Source organism: Ovis aries, chromosome 13 (genome assembly GCF_016772045.2).
Source record: "Ovis aries strain OAR_USU_Benz2616 breed Rambouillet chromosome 13, ARS-UI_Ramb_v3.0, whole genome shotgun sequence".
In the NCBI taxonomy this organism is placed as follows: domain Eukaryota; kingdom Metazoa; phylum Chordata; class Mammalia; order Artiodactyla; family Bovidae; genus Ovis; species Ovis aries.
Window position 1 is genome coordinate 46,739,703 of NC_056066.1, and position 18,749 is coordinate 46,758,451.

The 18,749-nt window shown below is 41.1% G+C and overlaps 1 protein-coding gene across 7 annotated transcripts in view; it reads right to left on the bottom strand.

The window, feature by feature from the left end:
* Positions 1-18,749, bottom strand: part of RASSF2 (Ras association domain family member 2) — a 58,329-nt gene that overhangs the window by 17,292 nt on the left and 22,288 nt on the right. For all 7 annotated transcript variants that reach the window (XM_060396888.1, XM_027976818.3, XM_060396887.1 and 4 more), the window contains 4 exons: positions 9,039-9,126; positions 7,508-7,583; positions 5,077-5,228; positions 1,473-1,561 (listed from right to left, as the gene is read on the bottom strand). In XM_060396888.1, the coding sequence (XP_060252871.1) occupies positions 1,473-1,561; positions 5,077-5,228; positions 7,508-7,583; positions 9,039-9,097 (376 nt within the window). In that variant the 5' untranslated portion in view covers positions 9,098-9,126. The remainder of the gene's footprint in view (positions 1-1,472; positions 1,562-5,076; positions 5,229-7,507; positions 7,584-9,038; positions 9,127-18,749) is intronic.

Consider the following 18,749-nt stretch of genomic DNA (forward strand, 5'->3'; position numbering starts at 1 on the left):
GCTGAATAAAACATAACTCTCAACTTTGAGATTGTGAATATTTTTAAGTCTACAAGTACAAAGAAGGCACTTTCCAAAGGGGAACAAAAGAAGACAAATCTCACCATTTGGAACACTGGCACCAATGGTGAACACTCCCAGAAAGGTCCATCTGATGAAGCAGTTAGAATGGTCATTACCCCCTTTCCACAAGATTATGGAACAGACATTGACAGCGGGGGATTATAATAGGGAAAAGCCAGTTTTGATTCCATGTTGGATCTGTCTCTTTGACTTTACCTTTGTTTTTGTTATTATAAAAATACATAATGGCCTGCCTCAAGGAAATCTGCCCCTCTGTCTAACTGTTAAGCTAAAGTGGCTTTGTTCAGTTCACAGGGAGACAATCTGACCCTGCCCATCAGTTGCAGAATAGTTGCAGAAAAGATGAATTTAACACATCCTCTCCTATATTACAAGATAAATGGCCTTTGTACTTTATGTCCTCACCTTCTCTCCTTCTCTGTTCTACAAAAGAAACTGGAATCCAGACCCTGATAAATATGGGTTTTTTGGAGACACTATTTTGCCATCTTCTCACTCTATGGCTTTCTGACTCATATTCTTTGCCTCAGCACCTCAGCTTTCAGTTTATTGGCCTGTTGTGTGGTGGAGTAGAATGAGCCTGGACTCGGTAACAGGTAGAGAAAAATGTCTTTCTTTCCAACATCATATATCACTAACCTCTCTGTGCCTCAGCTACATCACCTATAGAAGGGGAATAATAGCATCCACCTAACAAGATTGTTGTACGGGTTTAAATAAGTTGATTAATTGAAAGCACTTAGAACAGTGTCAGGCACAGGATAAGCATGATATAAGGACTTGCAAGATATTATGAACTGATAATATCTATCAAAATTACAAACGCACACAGCCTCAGACCTAGAAACTTAATTTGAATGAATTCTACAGACACAAATGTGTGAAATGAGACATGTACAAGGACATTGTCTACACTTTTGTCTGTCTAAAGACTAGAAACGACTTAAATGTTTATCAATAGAAGTGATTAAATTATTTATTCATACAATGAAATACTGCAGAGCTGTAAAGATTGCAGAGGTTCTTTCTGGGTTTGTATGGAACAATCCTCAAGACAAACTAACAGAAATGGGATGTGCAAAATGCTGCCACTGATATAAGAAAGGGAAAGAAAAAAATGACATCCAAACATTAAGCTTTGTTGCTGTGTATTTCCTTGTGTTTGCAAAGAATATCTTGGGAAGAAAGCCTTCAGATTGCTTCTAGGGAGGGAAAATCAGCAGGTGGATGAGATGTGAAACTTTGAATTCTTTTTTCTTAATAAGTTTTGAATCTCAAACCATGTGAATTTTATATTTCCAAAAAATAAGTAACAGTATGCAACATTCATCACATCAGTCTTCACACAGTTGGCCCCAAACCGGAGGATCCTCCCACCATGCATGTACCTGTGGAGCTCAATGTCTGATCACTCTCAGGCAGGGCATCCACCTCTGAGATTGGAATGTTGGGCATGGTGAGGGGCTTCAGGATGGTACTGGAAACAAAAACAAACAAAAGGTTCAGCCCCTGCAGATGAACTCCCTCAATCCCACCCCAAACCACTCATGCAAAGGAAATACTTCTGGGGATCATGCAGTAGGTGATGAAGGACATGGTAGGCTATGCTGAGGGCCTCATGAGGCTGGCCCAGCTCCTGAGCCAAGCACTGAGCAAGGAAGGTGAATTCTGGAGGGAGAAAGTTTTGCTCCCAGCATTTGTAGCAACATCAAGCCCAGGACAGAGAACAACAAAGAATAGCTGTGTGGTACCTGTGCTGGGTTTCTAAGCACCTACAAAGTCTATGCCTTATTTAGAAAACCCTAATAATGGTCATTTAATTTTAGGGACAAGATTCTAGTACAGACCCATTTATGTTGGAGGATTTACTCAGAAATTTCTTCTGGAATCTAACAGGAATAGAAATTAATAGGTTGGTTGCTATGAGAGTCAGAGTAACTATAGAGTGGCACTGATGACAGTGTGCTCAGGGTTGCTGGAGAGAGGGTCACATGTAGGCAATCTGAGTTGAGACCTGGTATTGCCCTGATAACTGGGAAATAACTTCCCAAAGCTCAGAAGGACAATGGAAGAAGCTCAGAGAAACACAACCAAAATCAACAGAGGATTTGGCTAGAAAGGAGAATCGTATTTGACCAATTAAGACCTTCCCATGGTGAGAAGAATGTAGGTGCCCTGGTGAAACCAAGCAAGACCCTATGGGGGCTTCCCAGGAACAGACCCCTGCATCCTCTTCTTATTTGTTAAAAAGCTTTAGCCTTCTAGGCCTTCTCTGAGTTCAAAAAAAAAAAAAAAAAAAAAATCAGAGACGTGAGAAAATGCAGAAACAAAGGAAAACAGCCAAGCAAGACAAAAAAATAATAGTTTAGCCATAAAACAATTCAAGAACCTTTAGTTCTTCCTCAGGGGCTATAGATAATATCCTGAGCCATACCCAGGAGATGTTTTGCAGATACTGACTCCTCCACCAGGTATATGAAGTTAACTGCATTCTGACCACAAGCAGGTGAACCCCAAACCAGCTGGAACCAGATAATGTTGACTCCTGAAGTACCACCTAATTACCTTACCACCAAATTAATGAGAAGAGCATCTACCACTCTGCAACAGTCTCCCTCACCTTGCCTTTAAAAACTCTTCCCTGAAAGCCATCAAAGAGTTCAGGTCTTTTGAGCACGAACTGCCTATACTCCTTGCTTGGACTTGCAATAAATGCAGCACCTCCCTTCACCATAACCTTGTGTCAGTAAATTGGCTTTACTGCATGTAGGTGAACAGACCCAAATTTGGTTTGGTAATACTACGACTCAGCAGAGACAGGACTTACAGTCCAGGGATGATACTTTTTTTTTTTTTTTTTTGCCACATCATGTGGCTTGTGGGATCTTAGTTCCCTGACCAGGGTTTGAACCTGAGCCCTCTGCAGTGAGAATATGAGTCCTAATCACTGGACCGCCAGGGATGATAACTTTAAGGAAAGACAATTGAAAATTGAACATCTAAAAGAACTACTTGTTGTATAGTTATAACTTGTGGGCGTCTGAGCCCCAGAATGAAATCAGAGACTCTCAGGAATGGTGTACACTTGGCACCCACAGCAGCCACTGCCTACTCCCTAGTCTGAAACCCTCTTTATTGCCCAAGCAGAAACTGGTCTCAGCATGCTTCTTTTAAAAAAAACAAAAACAACTTTTTATTTTGTATTTGGGTATAGCCAATTAATAATGTTGTGATAGTTTCAGGTAAACAGCGAAGGGACTCAATCGTATATATACATGTATCCATTCTCCTCCAAACTCAGCATTCTTCTTAAAATAGTGGTCCAGGCATTCACTTTACTATAGCAGGCACTGGAATAACATTATTTATCATTCCTGAAAACTCTGTCAAAGTATTTGCAGGTTTGAAGAAGCAACCAAGACCAGCTTGATGCCATAAGGAAGGGAAAAGAAACAAGTGTACAGCTTGAAAGACTTTTGGAGCAGGCCAGCCAAAGGCCACATGGTCAAATGGAATTTTAAAAACCATCTCTCTTAGGGAACGAAATGTAATACTCCACGGGCTAGGCTGGTGCTATGGAATGGGTTTGGCCCACTTGAAACCAAATACAGTGAAAATGCCGAAAGCAAAGAAGAGTATGAAACTGCAAAGTTAGATGAAACCAAAGAACCTTGACTGGACCTCTCCGCGGCTCCCCCCACACCCCCAACCCCAGCACTGATGGTACAAGCAAAGAATTTCCTCCTTAAATTCCCTTGGAAATAAACCAGATCAGCTACAGGCTTTGGGCAACATTGTAGATTTCTCTTAAATTCAGCCAAGAAGAGATTTGGCTGTGGAGTTTAACAAAATGTTCAATGGGGCCAACAGAGAGGGCTTGGTTCTCATTTAAAACAGAAAAAAACATCACTGTGGTTTTGGCTGGGATCTTGGTGCATTCCACCATGCTCTGGCCCCAAGGCATTCAGCATTAGCAAATTTTAGGATGGAACAAAGGGTTGTTACTTTACCCTAAAAACTGAAATCCCAGATAGTAGGGATTTCCCTGGTGGTCCAATGGTTAAGAAGCTGCCCACCAACGTAGAGGACATGGGTTCAATCCCTGGTTTGGGAACTAAGATTCCTCATGCCGTGGGACAACTAAGCCCATGCATCACAACTACTGAAGCCCACACACCCTAGAGAGTGTGCTCTGCCAAGAGAAGCCGCCTCAATGGGAAGCCTGTGCACCTTAGCTAGAGGAAGCCTGCATGCAGCAATGAAGAGCTCATGCACCACAAGGAGACCCAGCACAGCCAGACACACACACACACACAACAGTAAAGAGGGTGTGCCTTACGAGATGTACAGAGCTACTCATCTGGCTACAGGAAGGAACAGGCTTAGGCTCCACAGACCTTCTAGTGGGAACACGGGAGAGGGGACCTCCCAGACCATCACACCACCGCCCAACTCCAGGTGTAACCTAAAGGAAGCAGAGCTTGCTTGGCTGGCTTGGTCAGGGCCTGACATGCTTTCTCCACTTTCAGGTTCCTCTAAGACACAGAGAGCTTTGGACAGAAGTTTTGAGCCCTAAACGACTCTGGGGTGGGGTCACTCTGTGAGGAGTGGTCCCAGTCGGGAGGATGCTGGGGCATTGGGTGTCCTGTCAGAAATCTGCAGACTGAGGCTGGCTAGCCACTACAATACCCCTCAGAGAGGTAGGGTCTCCACCAGCGATGGCACGCTGCTCACTCAAGCCTTAGTGCTTCTCCTCTTGGACTCAGCATCTCCCTTCCTCACTCTTCCGTTCATTGATTGCGGTGCCAGGCCTGGAAGCCCAGTAACACCAACATATGCCCTTTTCTCCTCATTCCAAGTCTAGAGCAGGGGGGAGTGGGAACGGGAGCTTGATCAAGGCTTGCTGGAAGAAAGTAGCCTTTACCAGCTTGAGAACACATGCAACCCCCAGATACCTCTGGTAAATCCCCAGTCCTATCTCTCTTTACTCACCCTTGAGCCCCCAAGTTACAGCCAGAGTGCCAAGAGGAAGAGGATGGAGGGGGGCGAATGCGTTCATTGTCATCCTGCATCTGTAGACGAATGGGCCGGCGCAGTCCCCAGGAGATGTTCAGCAGCCCCTCCACAATAAACTCATCTTCCTCCTGCCACAAAGCAATTGGATAAGTCCAGAAAAGTCCCAAAGAAGCCAGCACCATGTTGTTTATGGTAAATGACAATTTTCTTGATGTGCCCAGGTAGGTGCACCCAAGTTATAGTCACACCTCAGCTCTGAGCCACTCTCCAGGCTCTGAAGCTGAGCTCGGAGGTCCGCACATAGTTGCCTCAAAATTCATAGACATGTGCAAATTCTAACAATGGTTTCTTTGTTGTTTTTTATACTAATGACTTTAAAGAACGATAAATATATTTCTTAAAGTATGTGAGAAAATAGCCTGTTATTCTTAAATTCTGCTAATAGAAGCAAGAGCTAAAACCTTGAATTAGCTATTTTTCCCCTCCCCTACTATAGAAAGTGATGCGTCTTTCATTATAACATGTTTAGCAATCTGACCCACCGGCTGATGATTTAAAGTAACATTTCCTCAAGTTTGTTCAACAGAATACTAGCTCATCTGGCAAGATGAACTGTTACCTTAAAAAGAGTATCAAGTGATCGTGAGTTGGGAGATGATGTGTTATCAGATTTCTTAACAGCAGAACTTCCCAGAGCCAATAATTAGCTAATGTGCTACATAATAACTCTCTAAGAGGTGAATAAATTCTGCAAGAATTCCAAATTTATACTCAAGGGTTGTTGACTGATAAGAATTTAAATGCGAAGGCCTTCTAAAAATATCTGATGTTTTATTCAAAAAGAAATGGATCTCAGGAATCACCAGACCCTTGAGTCATCTATAGGACATACCTCAGAAAAGCTGTATCAGAGAAGGTAATGGCACCCCACTCCAGTACTCTTGCTGGAAAAATCCCATGGATGGAGGAGCCTGGTAGGCTGCAGTCCATGGGGTCTCTAAGAGTCAGACACGACTGAGCAAATTCACTCTCACTTTTCACTTTCATGCATTGGAGAAGGAAATGGTAACCCACTCCAGTGTTCTTGCCTGGAGAATCCCAGGGACGGGGGAGCCTGGTGGGCTGTTGTCTATGGGGTCACGCAGAGTCGGACATGACTGAAGTGACTTAGCAGCAGCAGCAGAAAAGCTGTTTAAGGAACAAAATCTTGCTACTGATCCAGCCACTAATTAGTAGAAGGTTTGAGGACAGTGCCTAAAGAGTCAGGTCTTCTTTCTAGAATCTCAGCAAAACCTTTTGAACCCATGTTTTATAAGCAGGGTCAAGACCTAAGGTCTGGGCTATGGCTACATCTTCAGGACAAGCCCCATGAAAGAAGATGACACATGCTCAGTGAACAACCAATCTGGGTCCCAAGATCATCCTTAGAGAGGGAGAGGGTAATAAAAGAAGGCAGGAGAGGGGTGGAACAACTTTAGGGTGTTTGGGGATCTTAAGGAGAAAAGTGTTATTTAAGCACAGGTTACATGTATGGTCTTCTAAGTGGTCAAGGCTGGCATCAATACTTTATACCACATGATTAGAGGGCAGAATTTAACCCAAAGTAGGACTTTGCCTAAGTGGTGTAGTTTGAGGAACATACTAAAAGCCACTACATACTATACCCAACCTGCCTGCCTTGGTAGCTGAAATTCTACCATCTGATATCTGTTTCTACAGATTAAATCAACATGGCTTGATAACCTGAAAATGTGTTTAGAAGGGTATTACATGTACCTTCTTATCAGCCAAGAACACTTGAGTATAAATTATTCTACCAGGCTCCCATATAATTCACCATCTACCCGAAATAGGCTTTACAGAAATGGATACAGGATGGGGCTGGGGAAAGACATGTGGATAACAAAAGCCATGCTAAGAAAGCATTCTAGGAAGGCTGCTGCAGCTGTGGGGAAAAGCCGAGTTCCCACCCAAAGCTTATGTAACTTGTCCAGATTGCTGCAAGAGCACATGGGCCAGATGTGCCAACACAGAGGACAGGGTGAGGTTCCTGAATTGCCCAAGAGGAAAAAGGTTGCTTGAGTACCATCTGAAATAGTCATTTCATGAAAGCATCCTTTTGGAGGGTCCTCCTTCTGAGGCTAGTATTAGTCCAGCCACAGGAATATCTCCAGAACAGAAAACACATTCTTTTTAGAAAAAATCTGGGCCCGGGGTGTACTTTCAAAGAACTCTAGGGACTCCCAATAACATCACTAACATTGAGAGGCTACTCACTGCGGCAAGAGAGGCAGAGACCCTCTTGGTGAGGGTGACATGGAGACATGGAGACCCAGAAGACATGGAGACGAAGACTGGGCTGGCCGCTAGGGGAGGAGCCCCACAGATCTTCCCTGTGACTCCTTACCTCACGATGTCGGAGCTGCAAATTTTGGCCTTCATAGTACAAGTTGTAGGTCTTCAAATGCAGGAGAAGTTCATTCCTTAAGAGAAAAATACAAAAGGTGTCACAATCTCAGCTAAAATCATTTATAATGCAATTACTCCCTCTTTTTCTCACCTCTAATCTGGCCTTCAGTCACTCCAGTCAGGGTGTTGTCTACATGTGTACATACACACAAATATACACACCCATAGAGTGTAGAACCACACATCTTCCATCACAAACTTTCCCAGGATCAAGATCAAGAGTAAATACTACCTAGAACAGACTTACTGTAAGGAGCAACTCCAGAAAACCAAGGCAGGTCTGGTCTGCTGACAAAGGTTAGCAGCTCTCACTACATTTCTCAAACCCAAGCTAAATACGCAGGCCTTGTTAAACTGCAGATTCATAGAAGCAAATGCACTTTAAAGCCCATACACAAGGTTTCTTTAGCCTCTCCACAGACTTTCCTCTCTCACACATGCTGTGAGAAGACATTCACTGCAGACCTTCATGAGACTCAGAAACGCCACGGATTTCAGGAAGTTAAAAAGGGAGAGCTCTGGGCCCCACTGACTTAGGCTTCACTGACATACCTTTGTTCTTTAGTCGCTAAGTTGTGTCCAATTCTTTACAACCCCATGGACTATAGCGCACCAGGCTCCTCTGTTCATGGGATTTCCCAGGCAAGAATGCTGAAATGGGGTGCTACTCCTTTCTCCAGGGGATTTTCCCAATCCAGGTATTGAACCCATGTCTCCTGCATTGCAGGCAGATTATTTCCCGCTGAACCACAAGGGAAGCCCCTAACGTAATATTCTGCGTTACTTTTCTAATGTACTAATCTAATCTACTCTTCTTCTCTCCTTCAAGAGGTGCTTTTGTCTCTTTATTCTACGTGCTTTTAGTTTATAAAGACATTTTTTTAAAACCTTACAAGGCCTCTAAATACTGGTTTCCAAGTTGTTCCCTTGGGAGCATAGCTCTGTTAATACTAAACATGGAAGAGAGAGCATGTGACACCCTTTGTGATCAGAGTGAGAGTTGTCAAACCTGAAAATGCTCTGATCAAGTTTTATCTGAAAGCGAATGAAGGGAGGCCTGGGAGGAGGGAGGAGCTTGCGGAGAAACTGAGGCGTGCTTTTGCCTCTTCTCAGGCAAGAGGCAAGGGCGTTCTGTCACTTTAAGTCCAGTCATTCAGTGTAAAGATTTGGGGCTGTCACAACCAACTCCTCCTCCTAGAAACTCTCTAGGACATCAGCTTTTTTGAGCCTCTAAAGGTACTGTGTCTTGAAGACCCTCTTAACTTCACTCTGTATGGCCAGGCTCTGGGGGCATGTTCTTTAACTATAGCAGCAAACTCGCTTGATGCTCCCACTAGTCCACACACAGTTGCTTTCTCCTTCTCACACATAGGAGCTCCTCTCGTGTACAGAGGAGGCTCCTCTGCCAGTGGCTTCCATCCACATGGGACTAGCCACTGCAAAGACAACACCATAGCAAAAAACCTTACTTGGAAATGTATTTATCTTGTCCACATGGGACTAGGGAAGTTTGGTGATGGTAGTCCATTCTTCCTTTCTCTTTTCATCAGAAGAGGCCTATATTTGAAAGAAGACAGCAGTTAAAGTCCAGTTGTGTCTTTAAGAAGTCAACAGAACATGGGCTGGGGGCTGGGAGCACATGGTTCTTTGTCCCTGCCCCAGATACATAGCTTGAGCAGCCCAGCACTGACAAAGGGCCAGGGAGATGCCATACTGTTGGCTGCTGCCTCTGCTTGCCAGAGCTTCTGAGAAAAAAACCCAAACAAAAGATAACAATCCCTGCACAGCCCCAAAACCACAGACGATGCTGGCACCCAAGCTGGTTTGAAGGAATGAATCTTCCTGAAGAGAACTTCACTATGCAGAATAGAGATTTGTCTGAAAAGGAAGGTTGATATTACTGAGATATGCTAAAGATTGGTAAACAACCTTAAAAAAAAATGCCCGGAGAGAAATGTGCACAATAAATCACAGCATATACATCATCATTAAAACATGACAATATGAAAGGCAATTTAATTACCTGAGAAAATGACAATACATTATGAAAACAAACTTATAAAACTATGAATCCAATTTTGTTTAATATACATGTAAGGCTTCCCTAGTGGCTCAGATGGTAAAGAATCTGCCTGCAATGTTGGAGACCCAGGTTTGATCCCTGGGTTGGGAAGATCCCTTGCAGAAGGAAATGGCAATCCACTGAGCATTCTTGCCTAGAGAATTCCATAGACACAAGAGCCTGGCAGGCTACAGACCAAGGAGTCTCAAAGAGTCAGACAAAACTGAGCAATTTTACTTTCAAGGGTAGTTACCTTAGTGATAAAGAATCTACCTGCCAACGCAGCAGACACAGGAGGAGATGTGGGTTGGATCCCAGGGTCGAGAAGATCCCCTGAAAGAGGAAATGGCAACCCAATCCAGTAGTCTTGCCTGGGAAATCCCATGGACAGAGGAGCCTGGCAGGCTACAGTCCATGGGGCTGCAAAGCTCCATGATGTGACTGAGCAGGCATGCATGCAAGCATAAAATATGCATATATATACACATTACTTTGCTGCATGTTAGCAGAGCAATGCTCAAAATTCTCCATGCCAGACTTCAACAGTACATGAACCAAGAACTTCCAGATGCACAAGTTGGATTTAGAAAAGGAAGAGGAACCAGACACCAAATTGCCAATATCTGCTGGATCATAGAAAAAGCAAGAGAACTTCAGAAAAACATCTATTTCTGCTTCAAAGACTACACTAAAACCTATGACTGTGCGGCTCACAACAAACTGTAGAAAATTCTTAAAGAAATGGGAATACCAGATCACGTTACCAACCTCCTGAGAAACCTGTAGGCAGGTCAAGAAAGAACAGGTCGAACCAGACATGGAACAATGGACTGGCTCAAAATTGAGAAAGGAGCACATCAAGGCTGTATATTGTTATCCTGCTTATTTAACTTCTATGCAGAGTACATCATGCAAAATGCTGGGCTGAATGAAGCACATGCTGGAATGAAGATTGCTGGGAAAAATACCAATAAGTTCAGATATGCAGATGGCATCACCCTTATGGCAGAAAGAGAAGAGGAACTAAAGAGCTTCTTGATGAAGGTGAAAGAGGAGAGTGAAAAAGTTGACTTAAAACTCAATATTCAATAAATGAAGATCATGGCATCTGGTCCCATCACCTCATGACAAATAGCTGGGGACAAAGTGGAAACAGTGACAGACTTTATTTTCTTGGGCTCCAAAATCACTGCAGGTGGTGACTGCAGTCACGAAATTAAAAGATGCTTGTTCCTTGGAAGAAAACCTATGACAAACCTAGAGAGCATATTAAAAAGCAGAAACATCATTTTGCTAACAAAGGTCCATCTAGTCAAAGACATGGTTTTTCCAGTAGTCATGTGTGGATGTGAGAGGTGGACCATAAAGAAGGCTGAATGCTGAAGAATCGATGTTTTTGAGCTGTGATGTTGAAGAAGATTCTCGAGAGTCCCTTGGATTGCAAGATCAAACCAGTCAATCATAAAGGAAATCAGTCTTGAATATTCACTGGAAGGACTGATCTGAAGCTCCAATACTTTGGCTACATGATGCAAAGAGCAAACTCATTAGAAAAGACCCTGAGGCTGGGAAAGATTGAAGGCAGGAGGAGAAAGGGACGACAGAGGATGAGATGGTTGGATGGCATCACTGACTCAATGGACATGAGTATGAGCAAGCTCCAGGGGTTGGTGAAGGACAGGGAAGACTGGTGTGCTATGATCCATGGGGTTGTAAAAAGTCAAACACAACTGAGCGACTGAACAAGAACAACAACATACATTCATGTGAATGGATACATATATATATATATATGTATATATATATTAGGGTTTTTCAACCTCAGCACTATTGACTTTGGGGGCTAGGTCATTCTTTGTTGGGAGGACTGTCCTGTGCATTGAAACATGTTTAGCAGTATCCTTCGCCCTTACCCACTAGATGCCAGGAGCATGGCCCCCAGTCATGACAATCAAAAATGTCTCAGGACATTACCACTGTCCCCAGGGAACTAAACTGCCCCTAGTTGAGAACACTTGGCATATGTATATGTAAGTGAATGAAAGGCCAGCTCTCTCAGGTAATAGTATTATTAGAATTTTTCTCAAGTATTTTATTCTGAAATTTTTCAGAAACGAAATATAAGAAGACAGGAATAGCAATATACTTTTGGCTAGTCCATCCTTAATATTTACTATCCTTACATTATAACACATCTGTGCATCCCTTTATCCATTCAATAATTCATCTTATTTTTCACAAAAAGATGTCCTTTTCATCATAGGGGACTGGAATGCAAAAGTACAAAGTCAAGCAATACCTGGAGTAACAGGCAAGTTTGGCCTTGAAGTACAAAATGAAGCAGGGCAAGGGATAACAGAGTTTTGCCAAGAGAACACACTGGTCATAGCCAACACCTTCTTCCAACAACACAAGAGAAGACTCTACACATGGATATCACCAGATGGTTGATACTGAAATCAAATTGATTATATTCTTTGCAACTGAAGATGAAGATGCTCTTTACAGTCAGCATAAACAAGACTGGGAGCTGACTGTGGGTCAGATTATGAACTCCTTATTGCCAAATTCACATTTAGATTGAAGAAATTAGGGAAAACCACTAGACCATTCAGGTGTGACCTAAATCAAATCACCTATGATTATACAGTGGAAGTGAAAAATAGATTGAAGGGATTAGATCTGATAGAGTGCCTGAAGAACTATGGACGGAGGTTCATGACATTGTACAGGAGGCAGTGATCAAAACCATCCCCAAGGAAAAGAAATGCAAAAAGGCAAAATGGCTGTCTTAGGAGGCCTTACAAATAGCTGTGAAAAGAAGAGAAGCCAAAAGCAAAGGAGAAAAGGAAAGATATAAGCATCTGAATGCAGAGTTCCAAAGAATAGCAAGGAGAGATAAGAAAGCCTTCCTCATCAATCAATGTGAAGAAATAGAGGAATGGGAAAAACCAGAGATCTCTTCAAGAAAATTAGAGATACCAAGGGAACATTTCATGCAAAGATGGGCACAATAAAGGACAGAAATGCTATGGACCTAACAGAAGAGAAGATATTAAGAAGAGGTGGCAAGAATACACAAAAGAGCTATACAAAAAAATCTTCATGACACAGATAACCATGGTGGTATGATCACTCACCTAGAGCCAGACATCCTGGAATGCAAACTCAAGTGGGCCTTAGGAAGCAGTAGCAAGAACAAAGCTAGTGGAAGTGATGGAATTCCAGCTGAGCTATTTTCAAATCTTAAAAGATGATGCTGTTGAAGGTCTGCACTCAATATGACAGCAAATTTGGAAGATTTGGCAGTGGCCACAGGACTGGAAGGTCAGTTTTCATCCCAATCTCAAAGAATGTTCCATCTACTGCACAGTTGCACTCATTTCACATACTAGCAAAGCAATGCTCAAAATTCTCCAAGCTAGGCTTCAACAGTACATGAACCATGAAATTCCAGATGTTCAAGCTGTATTTAGAAAAGGTAGAGGAACCAGAGATCAAATTGCCAACATCCACTGGATTATAGAAAAAGCAAAAGAGTTCCAGAAAAACATCTACTTCTGTTTTATTGATTACACCAAAGCCTTTGACTGTGTAGATCACAACAAACTGGAAAATTCTTCAAGATATGCGAATACCAGACCACCTTACCTGTTTCCTGAGAAATCTGTATGCAGGTCAAGAAGCAACAGTGAGAACTGGACATGGAACAACAGACTGGAAAGGAGTACGTCAAGGCTGTATATTGTTACCCTGCTTATTTAACTTATATGCAGAGTACATCATGTGAAATGCTGGGCTGGATGAAGCACAAGCTTGAATGAAGATTGCTGGGAGAAATATCAATAACCTCAGATATGCAAATGACACCATCCTTATGGCAGAAAGCAAAGAAGAACTAAAGAGCCTCTTGATTGAAGTGAAAGAGGAGAGTGAAAAAGTTGGCTTAAAAACACAAGATTCAGAAAACTAAGTCATGGCATCTGGTCCCATCATTTCATGGCAAATAGATGGGGAAACAACGAAAACAGTGAGAGACTTTATTTCTTGGGGCTCCAAAATCACTGCAGATGGTGACTGCAGTCATGAAATTAAAAGACGCTTGCTCCTTGGAAGAAAAGCTATGACCAACCTAGACAGCATATTAAAAAGCCAAGACATTACTTTGCCAACAAAGGTCCATCTAGTCAAAGCTATGGTTTTTCTAGTAGTCATGTATGGATGTAAGGGCTGGACTATAAAGAAAGCTGAGTGCTGAAGAATTCATGCTTTTGAACTGTGGTGTTGGAGAAGACTCTTGAGAGTCCCTTGGACTGTAAGATCCAAACAGTCCATCCTAAAGGAAGTCAGTCCTGAATATTCATTGGAAGGACTGATGCTAAAATTGAAACTCCAATACTTTGGGCCACCTGATGAGAAGAACTGACTCATTGGAAAAGACCCTGAGCCTGGGAAAGATTGAAGGCAGGAGGAGAAGAGGAAGACAGAGGATGAGATGGTTGGATGGCATCACCAACTCGATGGATATGAGTTTGAGCAAGCTCCAGGAGTTGGTGATGGACAGGAAGCCTGGCAGACTGCAGTCCATGGGGGCACAAAGAGTTGGACACAACTGTGTGATTAACTGAACTGAACCTTTAACATTTACTATCCTTTACACTATCACACATCTGTCCATCCCTTTATTCATTCAATAATTCATCTTATTTTTCATACATTTCAAAGTAAATTAGAAACAAAACATGTCTTAGCAATTTAAGAAGTTGAAATCATACTAAGTATCTTTTCCAATCACAGTAGTATTAAATTAAAAATCAACAGTAGAAAAAAGCTGAAAAATTCATAAATATGTGGAAATTACACAACACACTCCTGAACAACCAAAGAGACAAAGAAGAAACAAAAAAGAAATTTAAAAACATCTTAAATAGAAACAGAAGCAAACACACTAACAGTTATGAGATACACCAAAAGCACCTCTAAGAGGGAAGTTTATAGCAATACATACCTACATTAAGAAAAAACAAAAGATTTCAAATGAACAATCTAATTTTAAACCTTAAAGAACTAGAAAAAGAAAAAACTAAACCTACAACTAGCAAAAAAGAAGGAAATAGCAAATATCAGAGCAGAAATAAATGAAATGGAAACCAGAGAAAAGATAGAAAAGGTCAATGAAACTAAGAGCTGGGTTTTTAAAACAAGATAAACAAGTAGAAATATATAAGTTGAATCAATAATTACATTTATTGATTTGTATATTTTGAACCATACTTGTATTCCAAGGGAAAAATCTCACTTGATCATAGTGCATGATCCTTTTAATGCACTCTCGAAATTCAGTTTGCCAGTATTTTGTTGAGAATTTTTCTACTTATTTTAATCTAGTATTTTGACCTGTTGTTGTTCAGTCGCTCAGTTGTGTTGGACTTTTTGCGACTCTATGGACTGCAGCATGCCAGGCTTCCCTGTCCTTCACTGTCTCCTAAGTTTGCTCAAACTTGTGTCCATTGAGTCAGTGATCCCATCCAATCTCATTCTGTCACCCTCTTCTCCTGCCCTCAATCTTTCCCAGCAACGGGGTCTTTTCCAGTGAGTCGGCTTGTAGTGTTTTTGTTTGTTTGTTTGTTTGTTTGTTTGTAATGTCTTTATCTGACTTTGGTATCTGGCCTTGTAAAATGAGTTTGAGTGTTCCATCCTCTTCAATTTTTTGTAAGAATTTGAGAAGGATCAATATTAACACTTCTTTAGACATTGGGTAGAATTCACCAGTGAAACCATCTGATCTTGGGCTTTCCTTTGTTGGGAGGTTTCTAACTGTGGATGCTCAATATCACTAATCATCAGGGAAATGCAAATCATGCAAACTATTAAATACAGGCTGGATAAATAATAAAGTCCTACTGTACAGCACAGGAAAATATATTCATCATTCCATGATAAACTATGATGGAAACAATATGAAAAAGAATATGTATGTGTATAGCTGAGTCACCTTACTATACAGCAGTAATTAAATATGACATTATAAATCAATTATACCGCAATAATTTATTTTTTTAACACAATGAGATATCATTTCACACCTGTTAGAATGGCTATCATTACAAAGACATGAGACAACAAGCGTTGGCGAGGATGCAGGAAAATTGAAACTCTTACGAACTACAGGTGAGACTGTAAAATGGGGCAGCCACTATAGAAAACAGTTTCTGAAAACACAATGACCTAACAGCTATGGGAAGAGGTGAAAGCAGTTCTAAGAGGGAAGCTTATAGCAATACAAGTTTACCTCAAGAATGAGAAAAACCAAATAAACAACCTTATGTTACACCTAAGCAAACGAAAAAGCACAAAACCCACCAAAGTTGGTAGAAGGAAAGAAACTATAAAGATAAGAGTAGAAATAAATGAAAAAGAAACAAAGGAAACAATAGCAAAGATCAATAAAACTAAAAGCCGGCTCTTTGAGAAGATTAACAACATTGGCAAACCATTAGCCAGACTTATCAAGAGAAAAAGAAGACACAAATCAATAAAATTAAAAATGAAAAAGAAGTTACAATGGACAATGCAGAAACAGAAAGGGTCATAAGAGACTACTACGAGCAACTCTATGCCAATAAAATGGATAACCTGGAAGAAACAGACAAATTCTTAGAAAAGGACAATCTTTCAAAACTGAACCAGGAAGAAAGAGAAATCACACACAGACCAATCACAAGCACTGAAATCGAAATTGTGATCAAAAATATTCCAACAAACAAAAGCTCAGGGTCAAATGGCTTCACAGTTTAATTCTATCAAACATTTAGAGAAGAGCTAACGCCTATGCTTCTCAAATTCTTCCAAAAAACTTGCAGAGGGAGGAAAACTCAAAACTCACTCTATGAGGCCACAATCACCCTGATACCAAAACCAGGTAAAGATATCACATAAAAAGAAAATTATAGGCTAATATCACTGATGAACATAGACACAAAAATCCTGGAACAATACACTAGCAAACATATCTGACAACACATTAAAAGGATCATACACCATGATCAAGTGGGATTTATCCCAGGGGTACAAGACTTCTTCAGTATATGCAAATCAATCAAAGTGATACACCATATTAACAAATTGAAAGATAGAAACCGTATAATCATCTCAATAGCTGCAGAAAAAGCTCCTGAAAAATTCAATGCTGATTTATAATAAAAGAAACTCCAGAAAATGGGCATAGAAGGAACATACCTCAATATAATAAAGGCCATATATGACAAACCCAGAGTAAACATTATTCTCAATGGTGAAAAACTGAAAGCACTTTCTCTAAGATCACAAATAAGACAAGGGTGCCCACTCTCACCAATATTATTCAGTATAGTTTCAGAAGTCCTAGCCATGGCAATCAGAGAAATGAAAGCAATCCAGATTGAAAAAGAAGTAAAACTCTTACTATTTGCAGATGATACAATACTATTCATAGAAAACCCTGAAGATGCCACCAGAAAATTACTAGAGCTAATCAATGAATTTACTTAAAGTTGCAGGATACAAAAATTAATACACAGAAATCCCTTGCATTCCTATACATTAAGAATGAAAAATCAGAAAGAGAAATTTAGGAAACAATCTCATTTACCACTGGAACAACAACAAAAAATAAAATATCTAGGAATAAACTAAACAGACAAAAGACCTATGTGTATGTGCTCGGTTTCTCAGTGGTATCTGACTCTCTGCAGCCCCATAGACGGTAGCCCACCAGGCTCCTCTGTCCATGGAATATTCCAAGCAAGAATACTGGAGCCAGTTGCATTTCCTGTTCCAGAGGATCATCCCAATCCAGGGACTGAACCCATGTCTCTTGTGCCTCCTGCACTGGCAAGTGGATTCTTAACCACTGAGCCACCTGGAAAGCCCAAAGCCCTGCATACAGAAAACTATAAGACACTAATGAAAGAAATAAAAGATGATACAAACAAATGGAGAGATATATCATGTTCCTGGATTGGAAGAATCAATATTGTGAAAATGACTATACTACCCTAAGCAATCTACAGATTCAATGCAATCCCTATCAAATTACCAGTTGCATTTTTTGCAGAACTAGAACCAAAAAACTTCACAATTTCTGTGGAAATACAAAGGATCCCAAATAGCCAAAACAATCTTGAGAGAGTAGAATAGAGCTGGAGGAATCAACCTTCCTGACTTCAGACTCTACTACAAAGCTACAGTCATCAAGACAGTATGGTACTGGTACAAAAACAGAAATATAGATCAGTAGAACAAGATAGAAAGCCCAGAGATAAACCCATGCACCTATAGGCAACTTATCTCTGACAAAGGAAGCAGGAATATATAACAGAGAAAAGAGTCTTTCAGTAAGTGGTGCTAGGAAAACTGGACCTATGTATAAAAGAATGAAATTAGAACACTTCCTAATAACATACACAAAAATAAACTCAAAATAGATTAAAGATCTAAATGTAAAGCTAAAAACTATGAAACTCTTAAGGGGAAAATCTAGGCAGAACACTCAGACATAAATCACAGCAATATCCTCTTTGACCTGCCTCCTGCTGCTGCTGCTAAGTTGCTTCAGTCGTGTCCGACTCTGTGTGACCCCATAGATGGCAGCCCACCAGGCTCCCCCCTCTCTGGGATTCTCCAGGCAAGAACATTGAAGTGGGTTGCCATTTCCTTCTCCAATGCATGAAAGTGAAAAGTGAAAGTGAAGTCACTCAGTCGAGTCTGACCCTCAGCAACCCCATGGACTGTGTAGCCTTCCAGGCTCCTCCGTCCATGGGATTTTCCAGGCAAAAGTACTGGAGTGGGGTGCCATTACCTTCTCCGCTGCCTCCTAGAGTAATGGAAATAAAAACAAAAATAAACAAGTGGGACCTAATTAAACTTTAAAGTTTTTACACAGCAAAGGAAATTATGAACAAGATGAAAAGACAACCCTCAGAATGGGAGAAAATAATTGCAAATGAAACAACTGGCAAAAGGTTATAATCTCCAAAATATACAAGCAGTTCATACAGCTCAATACTAGAAAAACAAACAACCCAATAAAAAAATGGTCAGAAGACCTAAACAGACATTTCTCCAAAGAAGACATACA